The sequence below is a fragment of the Oryzias latipes genome, chromosome 15, assembly GCF_053564925.1.
Source record: "Oryzias latipes strain Hd-rR chromosome 15, Olatipes_Hd-rR_3.1".
Taxonomy (NCBI): Eukaryota; Metazoa; Chordata; class Actinopteri; order Beloniformes; family Adrianichthyidae; genus Oryzias; species Oryzias latipes.
Genome location: NC_136251.1, coordinates 20,858,999 through 20,880,070, shown reverse-complemented (window position 1 = coordinate 20,880,070; position 21,072 = coordinate 20,858,999). Strand labels below are relative to the sequence as shown.

At 40.9% G+C, this 21,072-nt stretch overlaps 2 protein-coding genes across 2 annotated transcripts; both read right to left on the bottom strand.

The window, feature by feature from the left end:
• Nucleotides 1-11,149: 11,149 nt before the first annotated feature.
• Nucleotides 11,150-13,212, bottom strand: hmx2 (H6 family homeobox 2). Its single transcript, XM_004077075.5, has 2 exons — nt 12,619-13,212; nt 11,150-12,125 (listed from the first exon to the last, which is right to left on the bottom strand). The coding sequence occupies exons 1-2, from the start codon at nt 13,166-13,168 to the stop codon at nt 11,578-11,580; spliced, it is 1,098 nt and encodes a 365-aa protein (XP_004077123.2). The 5' UTR covers nt 13,169-13,212; the 3' UTR covers nt 11,150-11,577.
• Nucleotides 13,213-17,166: 3,954 nt separating this feature from the next.
• On the bottom strand, nt 17,167-19,996 carry hmx3a (H6 family homeobox 3a). The gene is made up of 2 exons (XM_004077074.5): nt 19,218-19,996; nt 17,167-18,583 (listed from the first exon to the last, which is right to left on the bottom strand). Exons 1-2 carry the CDS (start codon nt 19,504-19,506, stop codon nt 17,961-17,963), a joined length of 912 nt encoding a protein of 303 aa, XP_004077122.1. The 5' UTR covers nt 19,507-19,996; the 3' UTR covers nt 17,167-17,960.
• Between the last annotated feature and the right edge of the window lie 1,076 nt (nt 19,997-21,072).

Here is a 21,072-nt window from a genome sequence, read left to right as displayed (position 1 = left end):
TTTAACTTTAAAAAAAAACAAAAAAAAAAAAAACATACAGGTTCTTGTTTTAATTGTTGCTGCTATTTTAGACATGTTCTCAAGGACTATTTTACAGGGCATTAGCCATGAACCTGAACAAGTCGCCAGTCTGTTGCAAGACCATACAATAACAAAGACATACATTTACACCCAGGAACAAAGTAGTATGTATTCAGACTGGAAAGGTCTGTTGTTCCGGACTAATTTCATTTAATTTCGACCGGATCGAGTCTGTGTTTGGTCTGTATTCAGACTGCCGTCAAGCGGACATTTCTGTTTCAAACCAAAGCTTGTAAACAAAGCAACCTGACTAAAGATATCTTCAATCATTGGCAAGGAATTACGAGAGTGGGGCAGAGCAATGAGAGAAAGAATAATGGAAGTCCTAAGCTTTGCAATCCTTGTCGAGATAGTTCCCCTTTTCAAACGTTATATTTTGCTGAACAATTTTGAACATCTTAATTAATGTAAAGTGCAACACTTTTGACTTTGGGACAGCAGAGGCATGCTGCAAGGCGATAACTGAGGAGATGTCAGCTAAGAAGATACACTGATAAGTGTTTATGACATATGCAGTAGACTGTCAGGAAAACAGTGTGAGAGACAATGTGTATCATGTTAAAAGTTGTTTTAATGAGCCTGCATTTATCCAATGAAACTTCAATGAGTTGCTGTGTTTCGTCATCATGGTTGCTACCTTTCTACTCTGTTTACATTACGTAATGCCCGGCTACGTTGGTCGTTTTGGTCCAGTTGTTCCGCTCTGAGCACGGAGCCTATTCAGACTGGGAAAACTCAGAGTGAACCGAAGATCAAACGATTAGAAAGAAACAAATCTAGACCCCCTCACAAGATGGGTCCAAGAGCACTTACTGGTTCCACGGTTTGCTTTGGTGTATTCAGACTGAAAATTTGTTCCAGATAATGGAGGAAAACTAACTTTGGGCGAGCCAAATGTGTCCATCCTGAGTAGACCCTTAGATACACCAATTAAGCATGTTTTTGGACTGTGGGATAAAGACAGATTGGCTGGAAGAAATCCCTGCATGCACAGGGAGAACAAGCACAACTCTAAAAAGAAAGGTCTCAGCTGGGATTCTAACCAGGCAAGAGTTCTCACCACTACACCACTGAGCAGTGCTGATCTAACACTATCTGACTGGTTTATAGCATCTATTGTCCCATTTTTGGTGAGGACTGGTTGACATCTGGGCAAAAGGCTGACCTTTGGTGACAGAAAACTGTTGTCAAATCTGACTAGTCAAGACCTCACAACACATCTGACCTCCACTTATGAAATGCCAATAATCTAAAACATAATTTCCATGAATGTCTCTTAAAGGTTTTTATTTTCATCTTGACACCTTTTTATTGGAAAAATCTCTCACTATTTGGTGGAAAGTGCATAATCCTTTCCTTACTTTTAAATCCAGTTAGTAAATCTCTATACCCATAGATGAAGTAAAACTGTGTTGCTGCAAATTAAAACCTTAAACATGTGGTACAGAACCTGAACAAAAATCAGCCTTAAAGCAGAAATGGGTGTCAGATTGCAAGAAATGAGAGCGCAATTTACTTTTGAATGATTTCTTTTACTGCTTCACACTGTTCAGACCTTAACGGAGCCGGTGACACAGGAAGACTTATTGATTTTGAGCAGTGTCTCTTCCTAAACTCAGAGCGACTAGACGGTCGCTTCATGACAGTGGGAATCTTTATTAAATCAATTGGGAGCACTTGTCCCACTTGTACCTGTTTGTAACTGATAAAACAACACTTCAGACAACTGATATCGATTTGCTGATAAATAACAGCTAATCCCTATATTGGGGAAAAGCAAAGAAAAAACTTGGAAAGAAACTTGCCTGAAACGCTAAGCTTCATGTGTTAATTCAACAATAATGTTCACAAAGATGCCATCGTATTCAAATTACAAATCCAAACAGGCATGATTATTTTTAACCCTCAAAACTTATCTCATGTTTTTCTTGGAACTGTGTCAAAGGCTGTGCTCTGTAGAGTTACTTAACACTCATGAGATCATTGCTATTTCCTACATATCCCATAACAGTAATAAAAGAAACCCTCGTTCTGATCCTGCCCTATTTAAGAAAAGAAAAAACCTTGATCCTTTAAAGTTGACCTAACTGCTAAAAAATAGCTTAAATTTCCAAATCAAGTATAAAACTTATACAGAATATTAAAAAAACACAACATCTTTGCTAAAGAACAACATAATAAATTATGAATGGTGAGTGGGAAAGGGATGAATGAAGCAGACGCCTCTTGTGTTGACATGTGACAGCCCGAAGTGTTGTCATGGGAAACTCATCACTTAAACAGCTCACATCAAAATGTGCCGCTGGGGGGTTCTCTCCATCAGCACTGCCAGACAATGCAGGTGCATATCCTACTCTGTTTGTTTTCAAAATTACTGTATCACTAAAACACAATCCACACCCTTGCAATATCCTGTTTTGTTCGAAGACTCAGCCCATGCTAAGTTTTTGTGGTGGCCATTCAAAGGGAATTACCAATAACACCACTAATGATAAAAGGCCTGTAATGGATAGTGGAGAGGGGGGGGGGGGTTCCTACAGTTGAATCTAGCCTGCAGGTACTTCAGCAGTGGAGGACAGGTAATGTGAGACTCAAAGATTCGCTGCATTAGTTCTGCTCAGCTAACCGTGAATGCTAATTGCAGGAAGAACAAACTGCTACTCTCCCTCCTTTTTCTCTCTCCCCCCTCTTGGTTGACTGTATCACCAGCCAAGAAGCCCAAAACACACAACTTTTCTTAATGAAGAAAAACAAAGAAGATTGTTCTGCAAGGAAAGCTTCAATGTGTTGGGCATTTAGCTCATGCTGCTTCGTTCTACGCTGAAACTTTATTCGGTCAAATAAGCCGAAATCCACAAGAATTAGCTTCATGTCACAAATCATATGTAAATTGATGCCCATTTGTACAATGATGAGCTTGGAGGATGTTAGAAATAGAAATCTCATAGATTCTAAGTCTGGAAAATATAATTTCAGTTCTCTAATACAACTGTGCTGTGAAGAATCAAAGTCATACACTGACACCAAACACAAATAATTCAGCTTCAAAACTTCTTACAGTTGAAAGAAACCTGGGCTTGACACGTCCTCAAAAGAAAAAAAAAGACAAAGAATGGAAAGGTTCAATCCAGGTCTTCCTCCGATATTGATACTAATCTGTGGGCAAGGTCAAAGACCTAGTTACTCACCAGAGGCTATAAAAGCTGAGAAGTACTGGTCAGCCTTATCCACCCAGCCTGTGATCACACTGGGGTTCTGACCTGGGCAAAGAGGGGGCTACAACCCTGTTGGCAACCACCTACATCTTATCAATCTTATATTCAGACATTTATAGACAACCTTCAGGCCACTAGGACTCCCCTATCGTATAGCCCCTGTACCAAGCACTTCTGTCTTTCACTCGCAATGGAGATTTATTGTCATTTGAAAATTCCTTTACAAAAGCTTAGGATCAGTGTTTCTCTAAGAATCTCTGTGCGGTCCCAAGGGGACGTCCTTTGATCCTGACCTTCGAACCCTTTGGGTTAAGCCTTTCCTTTGCAAATGAGCTTGTCATGATGAGCCACTTTCTAGTTTGAGAATTGTTCCTTGCTATTTGTGGCTATTAGGAGATGAGAACTTTTAGGTTAAAAAAAACATTGGAAGGTTAAAAAAAATAGTTAGGTTTCTTCTTATAAACAATGTGTAGTATTTCGTTGAGGGTTTTGCATGTCAGGATTTATGTTTTCTCCTTGTCTCTCCCCTCACCTTAGTCCTAACTGTGAGTCTGCCTAATCATGCTAAAGCCTTGTAGTTTTCTTACCATTAGAATCTTTAGAAAAGAAATTGTTGTTGAGTCCCACCCTGTAGCATCTTTTTATCAGTCACAGGACTTGGTGCAAAAAGCAAAAACTTCACCAGTGTCCCTGCAGGTTTCCGCAAGGCAACACATCAGAACTGAAATATTATATTGAATCACTGTACTGAAGCAGTTTAAAGTTCCACTCATCATCTTTAGATCTTTTGTAAAAGTGTTTCCAGTGGTCTTTTAGTTATGAATTTATGAATATTCAGTTTTTAGACAAAATCATTAGACCTGTGTCGTTTTCTAGAATGTAGTTTCTGCAAAGCAACAGGAGTTGATTAGAAATTTGCCTCTGAGTTGTGGGTATGACTGTTGATGCTGAGTAAGCCTCCACTCCTTTCCCATCAACTATTTGTTAACGCTATCCCGCTAGCTTACAGCCTCTCACAACCCCAAGCTAACATTACTCGTGCAACAAAAATGGCGAGCAATATCGGAGCCGTACAGTTTTGATCCAGATGCCAGCTAAGACAGGGAAAACAAAGACGTACGTGGATCTAGCCGTCTACAAATGAAAGCATCAGAATGGAGCGTAGCAGAGAGCTTGTGGCCTACCAATTGTAGTTTGAATGTAACAACCACAAGCTTTTTCAAACTGCGTTTTTATTTTTTTTGTTCTGCTCTTAAATCCCTATGATTTAAATAAAGAAATACTCAGAAATGTGATTCAAGCTCAATTTTCTTTTTATATGTTCTCCATCATAAGAAAAATATATACGAACATGTTAAAAACACAATTTTCAATAGAGTGGGTATTTAAGGCGTTTTCATTTTGGTTTATTTAATAATTTCAGATCATTTTCCATTCATTCTAGACCACATGCAGGGAAATCCTTGAAACCAGTAAAAAGCAGAAGAAGGTAGAGCATCAAACGATGTAATGATGCATCAAGAAATGTAACTCAAGTAGGTAAAAAGTGTTCATCAAAATAAGTACTTGAATGTACTTGCCGTAAAAACTTAACTAGGGACAAAGACAGTGAAGCACAGAGTAACAATTTGTTAGTTTAAAATATTTTCAGATTCTGAAATAAATATTTGAATTACCTGTGCCTTTGTTTTATTTATTGGAGAAAATCCTTCGCCACACATCAATGCTGCTTCACAATTATTACAGACAAGACTGCGAATTCTCCCTGGGATTTCCCTCCTCAACCGAACTGATGTCTTCAGCATGCCATGCAGTAAAAGCTGCACACTGGCCCATTCACATGTGAACCTTTCAGCCTATCATCTCCTAATGCCAATCGTATATTGATTTTATTGTATATTGTAGACTGTACAGACCTTTACAAACAAAAAGGTAAGACAGATACAGATCAATCTAACTGGTTTATAATCAAAAACCTATTTGAGTAAAATTAAAAATAGAAAAACCTCTCTGAGGAGTAATTTTTTTACCAAAACTTATATAAGTACATGCAACGACCAATAAGTGAATGGAACTCGTTACTACCAATCTGTGGTAGCATAAAAATGCCCATTTTAACACAATAATTAGTTCTGCGAGTTGTATGTTTGATATGTGACTCCTTTTATTCCTCCTTTAAAGCTCTTCAATATTTTTTTTCTGTCACTAAAGAAACATGAAGTAAATGATCTTTCAGATCTGCCTGCTAAACATGAGTCAGATGGATTAGTCAGTAACCTTTCCCCATGACTTCTCTGAGGTTTGTCCACCTGCAGGAGCATGGGAATCCCCTCCAAAATGCATCTTTCCCCAGCAGACACAGAGAGCGTGCCTCACCAGCCACCTTGCACCAAGACAGATTGTTGGAGTCCAGAATTAGAGCAGGGAATCCTTGGCCTCGGGCCTCACTAATTCCTTTCTAATGTGACAACAATTCTTTTGAAGAGCTGTTTTCTCGCTGACCAAATCTCTTAAAAAGCACCTTGGGAGAAGAAACGGGGCTGAGAGGGAGTGCGTTGTTGCAGGCCACACCAGGGCCAGAGGGGGGGCTCAAGTTACGCCTTGCCTGCCGTGATGCATTGTCGGTGGGACGCTTAGGCTCCAGTGCCCCCCACCCCCACCCCCCCACACACACACACTTGTCCTTACCCCCTAAAACACCACTGCTATCCTCTGTGCCGTCCCTCCAACAGAAGCTGCTACTGAGCCTCACAGAAACTTTGACACCAGTCCAGAGGATGCACTCTGCACATGAAACCTTACACTCAACTAATGGTTGTAAATGTGTTTTCAAAGAAATCTTTGGTCTCATTGGTATAAACCAGGCTCACCAGTAGATGTCTGCACGCACACACACATAAAGTGCCACATATATGGACACAGCAGCACAACAAATTGGTGACAGCTGTGCCCTCTGACGGAGGACAACATTAGAACGATTTTTTTCTTAAGATATGAGATTTTTTGATTAATCGAAGACAGAGAATCTCAGCAACACTCCGTTTTTCCACCATAATTGCATAACAAATTGCCGTAGTGAAAACAAAACATGCTCCCTTGCAGGAGTCGCCCCGAGAAGCTGCAGGTGGCTTGTAACTTTGATTGACACTTCACACAAATTTGAGTGACCTATTGCTTTCTTGCTCTTTTTCCCTCAAAGACAATGTATTCCCTTCCATGGGAGTAATCCCTAATTAGCTGTCAGGTGATAGGGTGTTGCTCTTATTGTGCTCCCTGCTGCTGCTGCACTGCAGGCAATGTGGTCGGGAGCAAGTCTCAGGCTGAAGCGACAGATCATCTCTCTGCACACCAGACGCCTGCAGCTGAAAGAGACCACTTGGTCTTTACAAAGAGATTCCTACTGCCTTTATTCAGAGGACCTCAGTATCAGATCCCATAACAAACAGATCACTGACCCTGCAAAGACAAAGAAATCACTTGATAATCTTTTTGAAAAAAATAAGTTTTCTTTTTTTAGAAAGGTAAGAATAAAATTCTATTACGCGTTTTACGATTTGACTTATTTTCCAACTAACTCTTAGAGGCTTAATGGAGACATACTTGACTTGCTGTTTTCAAACATGCAGTAAAAGTCCCCTTTTTTTTCTTTTTTCCAATAAATGGCATATCTTCTTACTTTCCAGGATATAGCAGGTCATTTCTGATATACAGATATGACTTCTTCCTGTCTGTCTGTTGGGTTCACTGCAGGTCTCCTCTAGACAGTTCCAGTATCCACCCAAGCAGCAGAGGGACCTTGTTTGAAGGTCATGTCAGCACCAGGGCGTAAACGTTAGACCTTTTTGTGGTCAGGGTAAATGTACAAGGCTGCCCTGCGGGAGCACTCCTTCCCTCTCTTTAATCGGCGTGTAACAGGCCCTTGTAGAGCCAAACTGTCTGCGACACATCAGCACTTAGAAATAAAAACCCCTCAGCCAACCCTGCAAGAGCTGCGGTTTGAGTACAGCAGCTGGATCATTTCAGAGGGACAACACTGACGGGTGTGCTAACCGAAGACAGTCTGTTTCTAAGTTTGAGCTTTTTCAAATCAAGAAGTTATGTTTTGTTTTTTCAAGGACTTTCAGAGGTTCTTTTAAACAACAAAACAACTCCATTCTTATATTTTGTTTCACCAAGCCTTTAACAAATGTTTTTTTCAAATGATTGCTTTGTGCACTGAGAACAAGACATATGTTTTTTTACTGCTTCATGGTCTGAAAATGGTGTCAATACAAACTGTCAAACAAATTTTTGGAAATATTATGGTGTTCCAACAGAAGCACATAAAATGCATTTCGAACAAACGCTTCTCTGTCAGCATACCCAATCATTTGAAGCAGCCGAGAAAGCAAACTCAACAGCTCTAATGCTCCAGCTGAGAAACTTTATTTACCAATTTGCAGGAAGACAAGATGGCAGGAAACAAGCCAATTTGCCACGTGTGCAGCGCACAGCGAACCCCAGCCTTGCTCCCCCGGCCTCATGAGAGGTAATTACGCCTAAAAAAGAATGCCATGCCGTATTAAGATGTGGCCGCATCAAAACGAGGGAGACAGCCTCATTACAGGTAATTATGAGGGAATTAGAAACATCATTTAACTAAATGAGCAAATAATGTCCAGGATATTGAAGAAGCTGCCTGCACTTCTGCCGACCACTGCAAGTCCCATTACAAAAATTGTAGGCCTTTAATAGAATAATGACATGCTTTATCTTCCTTGCCTCTCTGTGAGAGGGTCTAGCAGCAGAGGGAGGGGCTGAGGGAAAGCAAGGAGGATATAAATACAACTGTTGCAGAGCTTTCTGTCTCGGTGGTCTCTCGCTTCAATGTGTAGCATGAGGCCTTTAAGATAATTCCCTCATTATCTTTACAAATACAAAATGGAGAGTGTAAAATTGTACCCCTGCCATTATTATGTCAGAGGTAATGTTAATGGACTTATCAATGGAGCTGAAATCTCGACATTAACTGTAGTCCATAATAGTCTGATGCATATTGTACCTCGATTGCCTCTTCAAATCCGATGTTTTTAAGAAATGGCTGGTAATTTTTACAATAAAGAATAATGTTGATCAGAAAGGGGTTAATCCCCATGTTTTGTTTTAGTGTTCCCCATAAAAAGTGCTGCTTGGTGTCCGAAAGGTTTCAGTGGCGGATCTGAAAAGGTTGTGGGTTTTACATAAAACATCAAGTCCTATGTTTTTTGGAATATGACATCAAAAAACGAAACATGCAGTGTCTATCGAGGTCCCAGACTGAATAATATTTGGAATCAAAATATATTTTATTTTATTTAGTCAGCATTATGGGTGATGCATATAATTTTCCTAAATCCTTATAATACATGTATGACCCATTTTCCCTTTAATATGTTGTATTTGTAATGGCTTTTTCCCCAGTAGCATATTTATCTGCTGTTAGGTGGGAAGGGGCTGCGAAGGGGGAACAAACACAATTTCCCTTCAGCTCCTTCATTTCCCATTGATATAAAACAGAATCATGAAAAATCACTCCTGCACCAAGCTCTCCTTTTTGACCATTAAGCCATAAATAGAGGAGCTGGTTAAAACCAATGGATGACCAAAAAAAAACCTTGTTATGCTCCCCTCAAATTCATTTAGAGGCCAAACAGGTCTTGAGAGTTGCCTGGCTTAATGCGTTGCAATTGCTTTTAAAAGTCTTGAGGCAAACCTGGAGCTCTGCATCCATGTTACACTTCATATCCTTTCTCTGTAATATGACACATGTGCCCCGTTTCATTCACATGACTGTAAATCTATTGAGAGTTGAAAAGCCCTTGTCCAAGTAAACGGTAAAATTATAAAATATGTTAAAATGAGACCTTGCAGCATTGGAGGGGTTAATAATATTGTCGCAGGCTGCTTGAATGTAATGGAGTCTTGATTGAGTTAGTTTAGATCCAAATCATTTTATCTAAAGATGTGAAACAGTTGATGCTTGATGATATATTATTATTTTTGTAATTCATAATGATGATGTAAACATGCTGAGAATCAGCTCTGTCTTTGCCTCTCCCTCTCACACCCTGTGCAGCCCACAGCTTCCATTACTCCCATCATAAATTATCCCACGGAGTGAATTACAGTTGCTTTTCACCTTACCAGGCAGGTTTGATGAATCCTAAGGCACAACATATCATCTCAACAAATCTTCATCACATTGCCAGCTGCTGTCTCTTTGCAGTTTAAACCACTTCAAATCACTTTCATTGCCTTGCTATTAAAATTTGTAATTCACGCCTGCCATTGCGGTGATACATAGTTACATCGAACGGCCTCTTCTACCTCCCACCGATTCCTGTATTTTACTTTCTCCTTGCAGCCTCTTCGCACATCTCTCTTCCTCCCTGTCTTGTAAATCAAACAACCTCAGGTGACAGGTCATGCAGATTTCCCACAAGTCAGGGATTGCAAACATCCATCCAAAAGAGCGACGGCACATTGCCGTCGCAGATGATGACATAATGACCACTTGGAAACTAATAAACAGCTTCATTCAACCAAAGCGATTGCTCCATTTCATAAGTCCCCCATCCCTCTGTCTCTGTTTCCATCCTATCTGTCACAAATTCATCCTCCTGCACCTCACCTATACTCACTGTGACTGGAGTGACCCATAAATCATGGCTGTAGTCTAACGTTATCCATTTTCCCAGAAACACAGGCCGTCTGTTGCAGAAATTGGGTCAGGAATAATCTGTGAGGCTGCAGAGCCTGGCTATAGTCATGATTCTGATAGTTGTAACCATTAGCACACAATGAGGCGGTGGGGAAGGAGTGGATTTGGCGTGAAGAAAGGTTCTCCTTTACAACATCCAAGAAAAGCTGCCAAATCATGTACGTTTATTTGTTTATTTTTTTACTCTGTGAAAGCTAAACTTTTGTTTGCACTGCAATGCATCCGTGTTAGATAAATGAAAATAAACATTTTAAAAATCGAATTTATCCTGAGAAAAACTGAAGGTTCATGCAGTGCTTGTTCATTTCATAAAAATAGAACTGTGGAGCTTAGTGAAAGCCAGAGTCTTGAACTTTTACAGTATAGACTACCAACATCTTAAATTTCCTCTTAGGGGCCTGATGCTTGAAGCCCTTGCATTCTGATTTCAAATGAGAGAAGATCCCGCCCAGAGGCAGGATTGGCTGGTAGCACACCTCTCATTTCCATCTTGAAATAAGCCTTCTTCTGTTCATAAACAAATCTCTTCTTTATTGCTTCTTTACTCATGTGAACGTTTATGGGTATTGATCAAATTAGAAATTTTAAAAAACCCATCTTTGTCAGACAAAGTTTAACAAGCAAGATTAAATTTTGACTAACATATTTAGTCATAATTTTTGTTTCAGCATTTAGGCTCAAATACAGCAAGGCTACTATTTTAAGGTTTGCAGTTAAAAAAGCAAAAAAGAAAAGCCAATGGAGATTTTTTTTTAAATTACATTAAATTTATGTCAATGTATTTAAAAAGCTCAATATCTTTTAAATATGATTTATGTTTAAGAAATAACTCAAACAAACTGAATAAATGAAGTGTATTAAATTAAAGTGTTGTCTTCCACCTTAACATGTCTACAGCTGAATATATTTAATGAGTTGTGGAATTCATGAGCTGTAAGAAATGTATTGACATTCACCAATAATTATACTAAATATTTGATGAAAATATTCTGCCTTTTGAAATATATTCATTATATGTAACCAAAATTAAAAAAATATAATTCAGTAAGACAGTGTACATCCAAATAAAAAAATGTAAAAAAAAATCTCTTGTAATAAAACAAAGCAAGCCAAATTCTCTCTGAAATAGAAAAATTTATTGAATGAGGTTATAATTGAAGACTTAAATTACAATAAAAAAAAACAAATATATATATATTTGTGTGTATATATATATGTTTTCCCGTATGGAAAAACTTCAGAGTCACATGAATTTTAGTCTCAGCCAAATCATTTGTATATTCATTTTCCATATTTTGACTCCAATCACTTTTTAAATGAAATGTAGAGGAAAGTCAAATATTGTTGGATAAAGAAAATGAAAGTACAAAAGTGATATTTAGAATTATACATGGCAGGCTTAATTGCTTTTTTTTTAAAGAAACGTACAGGTTTTTTTTTTTGCATAATTGAGTTATTCCAACAAATAACAATTAATATACAAGGGTTATGTGGAGACACTTAAGAGAATGCTGTCTTGTGTTGTGGACTGCAGTGGTAAAGTCAGTACTCGATTTTGTTGTACAGGTTGTATAAAGGTAAAGCTGGAAGGTTGCTCCCCGGGTAGTAGAGGGGCGTCGGGAAGGCGATGGAGCGGGGAACAGGTACGCGCAGTAAGTTGTTATCTCTGAAAACCAGCGGCATCCCCACTAATGTCTGTGCGGACGCGTGGGCCATGTTGGCCGCCTCCAGTTCCGCAGAGAGCTGCCTTTTCCATTTGTTCCTTCTGTTCTGGAACCACGTCTTGACTTGAGTCTCCGTCAGCTGCAGGCTGGAGGCCAAGCAGGCCCGCTCCGAGCTGCTCAGGTACCGCTTCATGTCGAAGGTGGACTCCAGCTGGTACACCTGACTCCGGGAGAAAACCGTGCGCGTCTTCTTCTTGGCCGAGTTGCTCTGCTTGTCTGCACCGTCTGTCTGCCTGTCGTCCGACAGCGGTGACATTTGATGGCATGCTCGGTCCTGCTCCTCCTTATAATCCTGCAGCAGAGGCTGGGACAGGTGCGGCCGCCGGGCGAGCCCCTCAGTCCCGGAAAGAAGTCCTTTTCCAGAACCTGACAGGAGAAGACAGAGGAGACGATGAGTGAACATGCCACCGAAAACACCTCCATCCATTACTCAACTTTTTACATTATCTCCTCATGTTTATCTTGCACATGTTTCCCACACTTTTTAAAAGTTTGTCAAGTGTGACTCCTTAATACTTTGGACAAATAAGTCATGATCCGTGTATTAATTAAATCCCACTCTTTAACACTCAATTGGCGACGTGCGCTGACGCCAATTTGGAAACATGTTCCATCAATTAGTGGGCTCAATTGCATTTGAAATGAGAGGAAGACAGGGGCTAATTATTTGACCTTCCACCCTTCCACTGCCGCCGCGGTGACAGTGTTGTGCACATAAAACGTGAGCGGAAAAGGATGGGCTGCGTGGAAAACGAATTATGTCACCCAAAGTACAAACAGAACGTTAGAAATAAGGCGCTTATATACATTAATATTACTTTTGGTAACAACAACTTAGTAATAACATTTATAATAATACCTAGGCAGGAGAAGTTGTGGGGTTGGTGCTGCGTGCAGCGCTCGCTGTGACCCGTGTCTGAGCAGAAGCAGTCCGCCGAGTCCTCCCCGCCGCTGCACTCCTCCTCTGAGGACACGGACAGAGAGCGCCTCCGCGGCGGAGGTGGCGGCGGCGCGCCCTTGGAGAGCTCTTTGGTCCCGGAGCGCGGCTCATCGGACGCCGTACCCAAAATGGACTGGATGGTAAAGCTGGAAATCGGGCCCGACGAGCACTTGCTCCCGCTGTCCTCTGCGCTACTCATTCTCGCTTCATAACAGTATTGAAGTGTTGACTGAATCGGTCTGTCCGCTTGTATTCCGTGATTGCTTTCTAAACGAATGATGCGTAAAAATTTCGAAAGCTTCTTTTGTCGGCTTGATTTTTTTTTCTCTTCCCACCCCAGCCTGTTTACTGTGGCGTTTAAACGTTGGGTGTGTTTTTTTCTAGAGCTCAGAGGAACGTGAGTGTATTCCTGGTTCTCCTCATCACGCTCTGGATCAGAGGCAGCAAGGTTGCGTTGCTTCATTTGCATGTAGGTAAGCTCCTCCTGGGCCAATCACAGCGTCCTGCATGAGCCCGGAAACTTCAAACTCCTGTCAGGGTTTGGAGATGGGCTGGAGAGAGGGAGAGAGCCGCTGCGTTTCTACAACCGGCTGAACAAGAGCTTCATACGAGAATATTTTCCACATAATATTTAGACTTTTGAAATGTAATTTTTTAAAGTATCGTCCAATAGTACAGCAAATGTTTAATTTCAAAATGCAAATATAAAATATTGTGCGTAATTTTAGAATGAGCTGAAACGGAGGAGGTTTCTTTTTGTTTTTACGCACATCCCTTGCGAACAATCCAACAATCGCAGGGACCTTTAAGGTATAAGCTCTTATCTTTTTCTTTCTTTCCAGAAAACAATAAACTAATTCCACGTCTATTATCAACGATTAAGAATTAATTTGATCATTATTGATCCAATCTACCTCACGATGACCGCGCGTGGGGTAGTGGCCGGCTAATTGATTGACTAATTGATTGGAGGTGGCGGGAGTTGAGGGTGCGCCTGCAATGAGTGCAAAAAGGAGGCGGGGGAGACTCTCATCCCCTATCATCATCATCCCATATTCATGCGCGCATGTGTGTGCTAATTGGGTTCCAGCACATCATGTCCCTTAGAAGCCTCAAACGCATCACCTGTGCCGTTTAAAAACAGGAAAAGACCTGTTGCGGTTATGGACCGGGCCTTTTTTTTAGCGTTGCTCATCCTGGCCGCAGATCCATCTGGAGGCGAAAATATCCGGCACAGAGTCCAGCAGCTGCTAAACGATCTTCCCCAAACGCCGGCTTCGCTGAAGGGGGGGGGGGGGGGTAAATATACGAGCCCAGTCTGAGCGAATGCTGGATTTATGGTGGTTACACATAGGGCGTGAAATCTGCAATGACAGTTAAATGGGTTTGTTTTATATGCCGCTATTTCCAAACAAAGACGCTTGTCAGCACAGGCGCCCTTGTCGTTTCCAAACGACTTTAACAAAGTGAGAAAGGTTCATCAGGCAGATAGTGGACACAACACACAGCTATTGTTGTGCTGCCGCGGATAAATTACACATACTCTTTTGTGTCAGAGTTGGCGTTTATGGGCCAGTGGAACAGTCCAAGCAAGCGCTGTAGTTTATTCCATTAGTATGGAAATGTTCTCTCTCTGTGTTCCGTGTCTCCCCACCTGACGTGGACCAAACAGCGAGGAGCGGGCCTAAGTTCCTGCTCTATCACAATGATAAGTGGTGTATGGCCGCCCTACCGCAATAACAGAACAAGATCTTTAGCAGGAGAGAGGGGGGGAAAAGTCCGAAGAAAACAGATGAAGTTATGAGGCGCTTTGATCTGGAAATCAAGCTTCGATAAATATTAAACAAAGACCCTTTACACGTGTGTATTATGATATATGGCGTGTCCAAGTCTAAAATAAGGAAATTACTAGAGAAAATGATATCAATAAATTTTCTAAGTATAAACGTTGATTATGTTTCGATTTTCATTCAAGAAAGCGAGGTGTGCTCTTTTTCTGTGTGTGCCCTATACACTAACCGGTGTGTGTTTCTGTGCGTGAGTGTGTATGTGAGAGAGAGTTGTAAACGCAAGCAGAGCACCACAGCCCTGGAGGTGTACAATTTATGTAATCTGAGTGTGGAAATGAACTGGGTAATTTATTGGAAAACACAAAGTCAGGAAGATTGGATCAGTACAGCCTATCCAAGGGCTCCTATCCATCAAGTTCCAATTAACAACCTAACCATTGAGTTTTAATGGCTTTCCAATCTACTGCCCTGATAGACTCATCAATTCCTCGGGGAGAAATTAAGAAAATCGACCGCCCCTCGGCGTTTCGCTGTCATTCTTCACAGCAACTATATGTCAAATTAAAAACACAATTAAAATTTAAACTGTTCCAATCAGACGGTGCCCCGCAACCTATGTTTCACTTAATAGAACTTTGATGAAAATCGGATGCTTACGTTTAATCAGAAAAGCAAATGGCACGGGTATAAAACAAGATTTCATTTTTTTTCAGGAAATGAAGGAAATTGTTGTTCGAACGTGTTTCCTATTTGCGCAGTCGCATATAAATGCGATGGCAACATTTATTTGGTTTAAAATGTGCGCCCAAGATTTCCCCAAACTTTTGTCACGAATCACATTGCAGCATGTAGGTGAGTTATGTTAATAATATTTGAAGATTTAGGCGCAGAAAATCATTCTAAATGTATTCTTTCCTTTAAAGACATTAAAAAAACTTTTTTTTTTTGCTTCCTCTGTGCCAAAAAAAGCATTACAGCTCAAATGCAGCTTGCCTTTACAAACTCTTAGTGCGCATGGTAACAGGTGCCGCAGCATAAAAGAGCTTTCTACATTATTCAAGGTGTTCCGGCCACTTGTGGGTTTTCAAACTGGCCCTGTAACCAGTGATAAGCCTCAAAATGATCCATTCAGCTCTCGGTTTAATGCATTGAGCGCTGTCCCCGATCACGCCCGTTTGTCCTCATTCTCTCCATCTGATTCCGGCCCTTCTCCCTCCTGCTCCTTTACATAAAGATGTCGAACAAATGGAAATTATCGAGTGGTAATTTTTTCAATTTATGCGCGCAAATCAAGGTCACGAGCTGGGCCCAAACTGTGCGTGGACGTTGCTCTTACTTGGCGCAGCGCGCCGCAGACGTCCACGGATCGATATGTGCCAGAGGAATAATGCCATACTAATCTATTAATTTGCGGTAATGGGCCAGTGTTGAGTGTGCGTGGTAGGTACACGTCAATACTTGGGCGATCTGATGAAATTTGAATGAACCCTTTGTCTCTTGATGAGGTCATCATATAGCTGACTGATTAATTTCCAATAACTGTGTTAGCCCGCAGATGAAAGCGCTAAAAGGCTTTAGGGTTGCTCTGAGTGAAAAGTGAGCCTGCGTCGCCATAAGGTTTACGCATCATCTCACCTGCTCAGTTGTGACTTTCAGCCGTTTTCTTATTTGGGTGGTGCAAATGGAACACACGGCTATCTGTTATTACATGCTTCTATTCCGGACATTACAGGTGCATTAGTCTGTGATGCGCCAATTACAGCCGTCTTCAAACTGTGAAGCTGCAGTTATATTGGGAATCATGTGCGTCAAACACTGAGCACGCTTGCGCTATACGAAGGACGACTCATCCCCTCCATGAAAATCGGTGTTTGAATTACGCAGACAGAAGGATGGAGAATGGCCCCTGATCAGCTCTGTTCACTTGGAAAGCAGGAAAAATCACTTACGTTGGAAAACTGTTTCTACAGAAAACATTATGCTTCGTGAATATGATTAATTCATTTATTTATTTATTTAAGAATTGATTATTGTTGCATTATATTTTCAACACGTCCTCAAATCCCTGAATTCCTAAACATATGCTAAGAAGTTTTCTTTCATTTCCCTATTTTTTTTACAGAAGGTCATATCATCATTTCTTTAGTGAGTTATTACCTCAGGTGTCCACGGACACCTGTGGGATCTCGAAACAAAGTGTCAGTGTGTCAAATCATTTCAGCTTTTAGTTTGAAATAGATCACAAAAGTATTATTGTTGGCTAATTTTACTATGTAGCGTTTGGGGTAGGAAAATTCGCACAACGGTCACATCAATTAAGGAACAGTGAAAGCTTGACATGCATTTTGTCAAAAAAGTGGTTTATATTTAAGAAAATCAATTCATGCAATTTATAGAAATTAATCCAGATATAGGTCAAATTTGGTTTACTTAATGGTTAGTAATGATTGATCACAGCAAAACAATTTGTGGATTAAATCCAGAAAAAAACTGACGACGTTGAAAGAAAAAAAGGAAGTCAACTCTGTCTTTGAGTATTATTTGCTTTTAAGTGCCAATTATAAATCTAATTTAAAAAACAGTTTTCAATAGTAAAAAGAAGATGTTTGTGATCACATAAACCTGCTTTTTTTTATATGTATGCATATGAGAGCATGATAATATTCATTAAAAAAAATACAGAATATTTTCCATTTATTTCACAACATTGTTCATCATTACAATATCAAAAACGTGGTTCCTGTACAAACGAGAAGCCTCTTCCCCGCCCCTCATTAAATATATACATTTACGTCTTTTTATTCCAGTGTTGTAGACTTTTTGCTGCTCAAATACACAAAGTAACTTCAATGATTTGTGCTTCAAATGCGTTTCCGTGTCCAGAGAGTGACAGAAAGAAGCTAAGTGGCTGTTTTTACAGCTCAGAGAACCTTGATTGTCCCTCGTCAAGCTTTTTTTTAAAAGAAAAAGAAATAAAAACAGTCAGTCAGTATTCTGATGGATGACAAAACAGGCTTGTTCCGTTCAGAGCTTCATTAATTTACAGTACACCCACTGCAATCATCCTGCAATAAAGTGAATAGTTTGAATACAGGCTACTTGTCGACAACTTTTTTTTTTTTTTTTTTTTTGTAATCAGGTAGTGTCTGTACATCACTGGACTCAGTCTGGCAACAATCATATTAAAAAACAAACCACAACAAATTAAAGGCAGTATAATGGGTTAAATCCTGAGAAAATAATATTAACAATAAAATAATAATAATAATAATAATAATAATAATAATAATAATAATAATAATAATAACATCTTGTAGGGGAAACGTTTTTGAAATATTAAAACAGTCTTTCTTTGTTTCTTTTAGTGTCTTTAGTCGCACAGTGTCATCAAAAAAAATATGGTTTCATTTTTTCTATTTAGTTTCTTTATATTTTTTTAATCAGGACACCAACAAAACCCTGTTCCATTTTTCAAACCGGTCTAAGCAACGGCACAGATGTGACGATGGGGTGGGAGTAATACACACTGGGGTGAGGAAAAGTGAGCAGCGGCTGGCTCACGGGCACGTTGGCAGCGGCGCCCCCGCCCTCTGAGGCCGAGTTCTCGTGGTAAAGGATGGGGACGCGGACTATCCTCTGCGCCGCGGCGTGGCTGAGGTTGGCAGCCTCCAGTTCTGCGGCCAGCTGCCGCTTCCACTTGTTCCTTCTGTTCTGAAACCAGATCTTCACCTGAGTCTCTGTGAGATGGAGAGACGCGGCCAGGCCCGCGCGCTCAGAGCTGCTCAGGTACCGCTTCATGTCGAAGGTGGACTCCAGCTGGAAGACCTGGCTCCGGGAGAAAACCGTGCGCGTCTTCTTCTTGCGACACGGCTTCTTATCCTCATCCCTCTTCTTCCACTCCTCCAGCTCCTCTTTTTTGGTCTCCTCGGCGTCGCTTTCCTCCAGGATGATCTCGTCGCTGCTCTTGTTGTTGTTGTGCTCATCGTCATCCTCGTCTTCTTTGGCGTCTGGTTCGGTTTTGAGTACCAGATCTGGAGAGTCTCTGTCTGTGCCCGAGGTTGGAGAGGAGTCCCTGGCTCCTGGTCTCTCGGTGACTAGAGTGGAAACATTTAGAAGAGACACTCAGTCATAAGCAAGGAGTGTTTGGAAAATTATTGGAGCCAAACGAGATTATTTTGAGTAAAGTAAAAGGGCGCACAAATGAGCGCCAAATAAAGTCTTCAAAACAATTTCAGGGGTGGATTGGCAGTAAATCTCAAACTATAAAATTAAAAAATTCTGTCCTAAATAAAAACAGTTTTCTTTTATGCAACAAACTTTAATCATGCTACTTATTTTAAAATAAATGTGCGTGTTGTATAGTGCACTGAGAATGTGCCAGTGCGCGTTCAAAAGGTTGTCAGTGACCAACCTTAAGGGTGAAGATGTGCTGCGTGAGCGCCAACACACAAATCACAGGCGCGCTGCGCATCATCGCCCTCACCCAATGATTTCATGATGTCTGCTTCATTTTATGCACACTTTATTGATCCATTATCCCATCCAATGTGGAATAACAAAATAGCTCCATATTTATTTTAAGCCTTAAGTCAAATTACGACATTAGATTGTTTTTTTACCGTCACAAAAACGCAAAAAGCTCTGCAAGTTTGCACATTTATTATATAGGAACCAAATACTACTTTTTGGCGTTGCATTTAATATTTCAAGTGGATTAAAGCCTTTTACCTTCCGTTCTGTGAAGATGCACTCCTGAGCTGAGCGTGTACGGGTACCACCACGCCGATGTGCGCTCCAAGTAGTGAGCCGGTAGACTGAACCTTTGCGCAGGCAGCTCAAAGCGAGGGAAGTTGAACTCTCCGACTTGGGAAAGGGAGAATCCTCCCTCTAGGGCCGCCTTAGTCGCAGCCAGTACCGGCCTGGGTTTGGATGGTTTGCTGTCACAGTTCAGTAGGTTCTTAATGAAGAAGGGAGAATCCTTGGCCGGAGCGCACGTCTCTTGCGTTGTCTCTGGCATCGCTGTGACTGTGGTCTGAGCACCGACAACCACGGAAGCAGGAGTTTGGGGAGGGGGAAGGAGGGGGAAAAGCGAAGCTCACCTACAGCCGGAGAATATCCTGGCTCAGAGGAGTCCCAGTTTTTCTGTGAATTTCTCCCGTGGAGCGCGACAGCGCGCAAGTCCTTCTATGCAAGGGGGTGGAATGAAAAAAATTATAAAGATAGTAAACAAAGGGCTCGAGAGGTTAAAAAAAGACATGAACAAACAAGGACATGTCCCATCCGGGGGTTTCCGTCAAACTGTGTCCACCGTGTCAGTCAGTCTGGCGTCTGATGCTAATGATGAAATAAAAATGTCATCCAAGTTAAATGCGGAAAGTATAGGTGATTGGGCATGTACAATGGCAAATGGGATTAAGGGAGAGCCGGTGAGGGGAGGGAGGAAGAGAGGGAGAGAGCATCTTCCCCTCCCTGTGCGCTCTGGCTGCTGACTGCGCGCTCCCCTGTTATTGGTTTCACAGTCCAATTAGCAGCAAACCAACACGGGGCTGCTACCTCCAAAGGGGGGCGACAAGAAGGGGCGCCTCTTGCATCCCCTTCACTGCAGCTCACCATCTTTTTATTTTTAACTTTCAGGCAATAAGAGTAATCTTTAAATGCTGTGTGGTTGCGGCACCTGTTGTGTATATTCTGTCTTTACTGTTGACAGCTTGGATAGGCCCCAAAACTTTCATACCACAAACCAGAGAATGAAGAGAAAACATATGAAGTTATGGTTTTTAAAATTCAAAATATCTGACTCCACGTTTTGATTTTTTGTTGATTTGAGATAGGCCATGGGCCAAAATTCAGAATTTAGCATTATTTGAGAAACATTTTTTTATCATTTAAATTACTTTATTTCAAATAAAAAAAATAAAAAAGAAGAAGCCCCATGACTGGAGTACAAAGTTCCAGAGCACAAATCCTTTTTGAGCCCATAAGCACACAATAGGGCCTTTCTCCACTGACAAGCAAACTCATTGAAGAATACACCTAGAATGCATTTGCATATTATGTTGCAATTCTGATTAATTTAAGGAGCCAGATTTTTTCATTACCCACCTCAAAGTTTAAGCAAAATTACATTTTTGACTGTGTAACAATGTCTTTGTCAGAACTCCTCAAATCATAACAGTTATGCGATCAGGCTGCAGCTCCTCAGTGTGTGCCCACTGGAGGTGGTGGTGATGGTGTGGGGGGTGGGGGCACATTCATATTGGTAATTCTTTTTTTTTTCAGCGAGGCGCACTTCCAGGACGTCCATGAGTAGCGTGGTCATTTTTTTCACCCCTAATCGATTTAGTTAATTCACCTCTCAGATTGCACTCTTTGTAAATGTGCTATGTATATTCACTCATTGATATTAATTGACTTGTTAAAAAGCCGTTCATTGCACAGCCACAATGAAGAAATGGCGCCCTCTGTGGGCCGCAAGAAGAAAAAGCGCTTGAGTAGAAAACGTGGGAGTGGATTTATTTTTTTTACTGCTATTTGATTCTTTAAAACATTTCAATTTCATAGATATGAGACCCTCATTTAAAAT

Bases quoted from the DNA above. Each gene is read 5' to 3' on its own strand.
- hmx2 (XM_004077075.5), bottom strand. From the start codon at position 13,168: ATGCAAATGAAGCAACGCAACCTTGCTGCCTCTGATCCAGAGCGTGAT. The intron at 12,126-12,618 runs GTATTATTATAA...TTCTCCTGTCAG, and splicing joins CCACAACTTCTCCTGCCTAG to GTTCTGGAAAAGGACTTCTT.
- hmx3a (XM_004077074.5), bottom strand. From the start codon at position 19,506: ATGCCAGAGACAACGCAAGAGACGTGCGCTCCGGCCAAGGATTCTCCC. The intron at 18,584-19,217 runs GTAAAAGGCTTT...TTTCCACTCTAG, and splicing joins GCATCTTCACAGAACGGAAG to TCACCGAGAGACCAGGAGCC.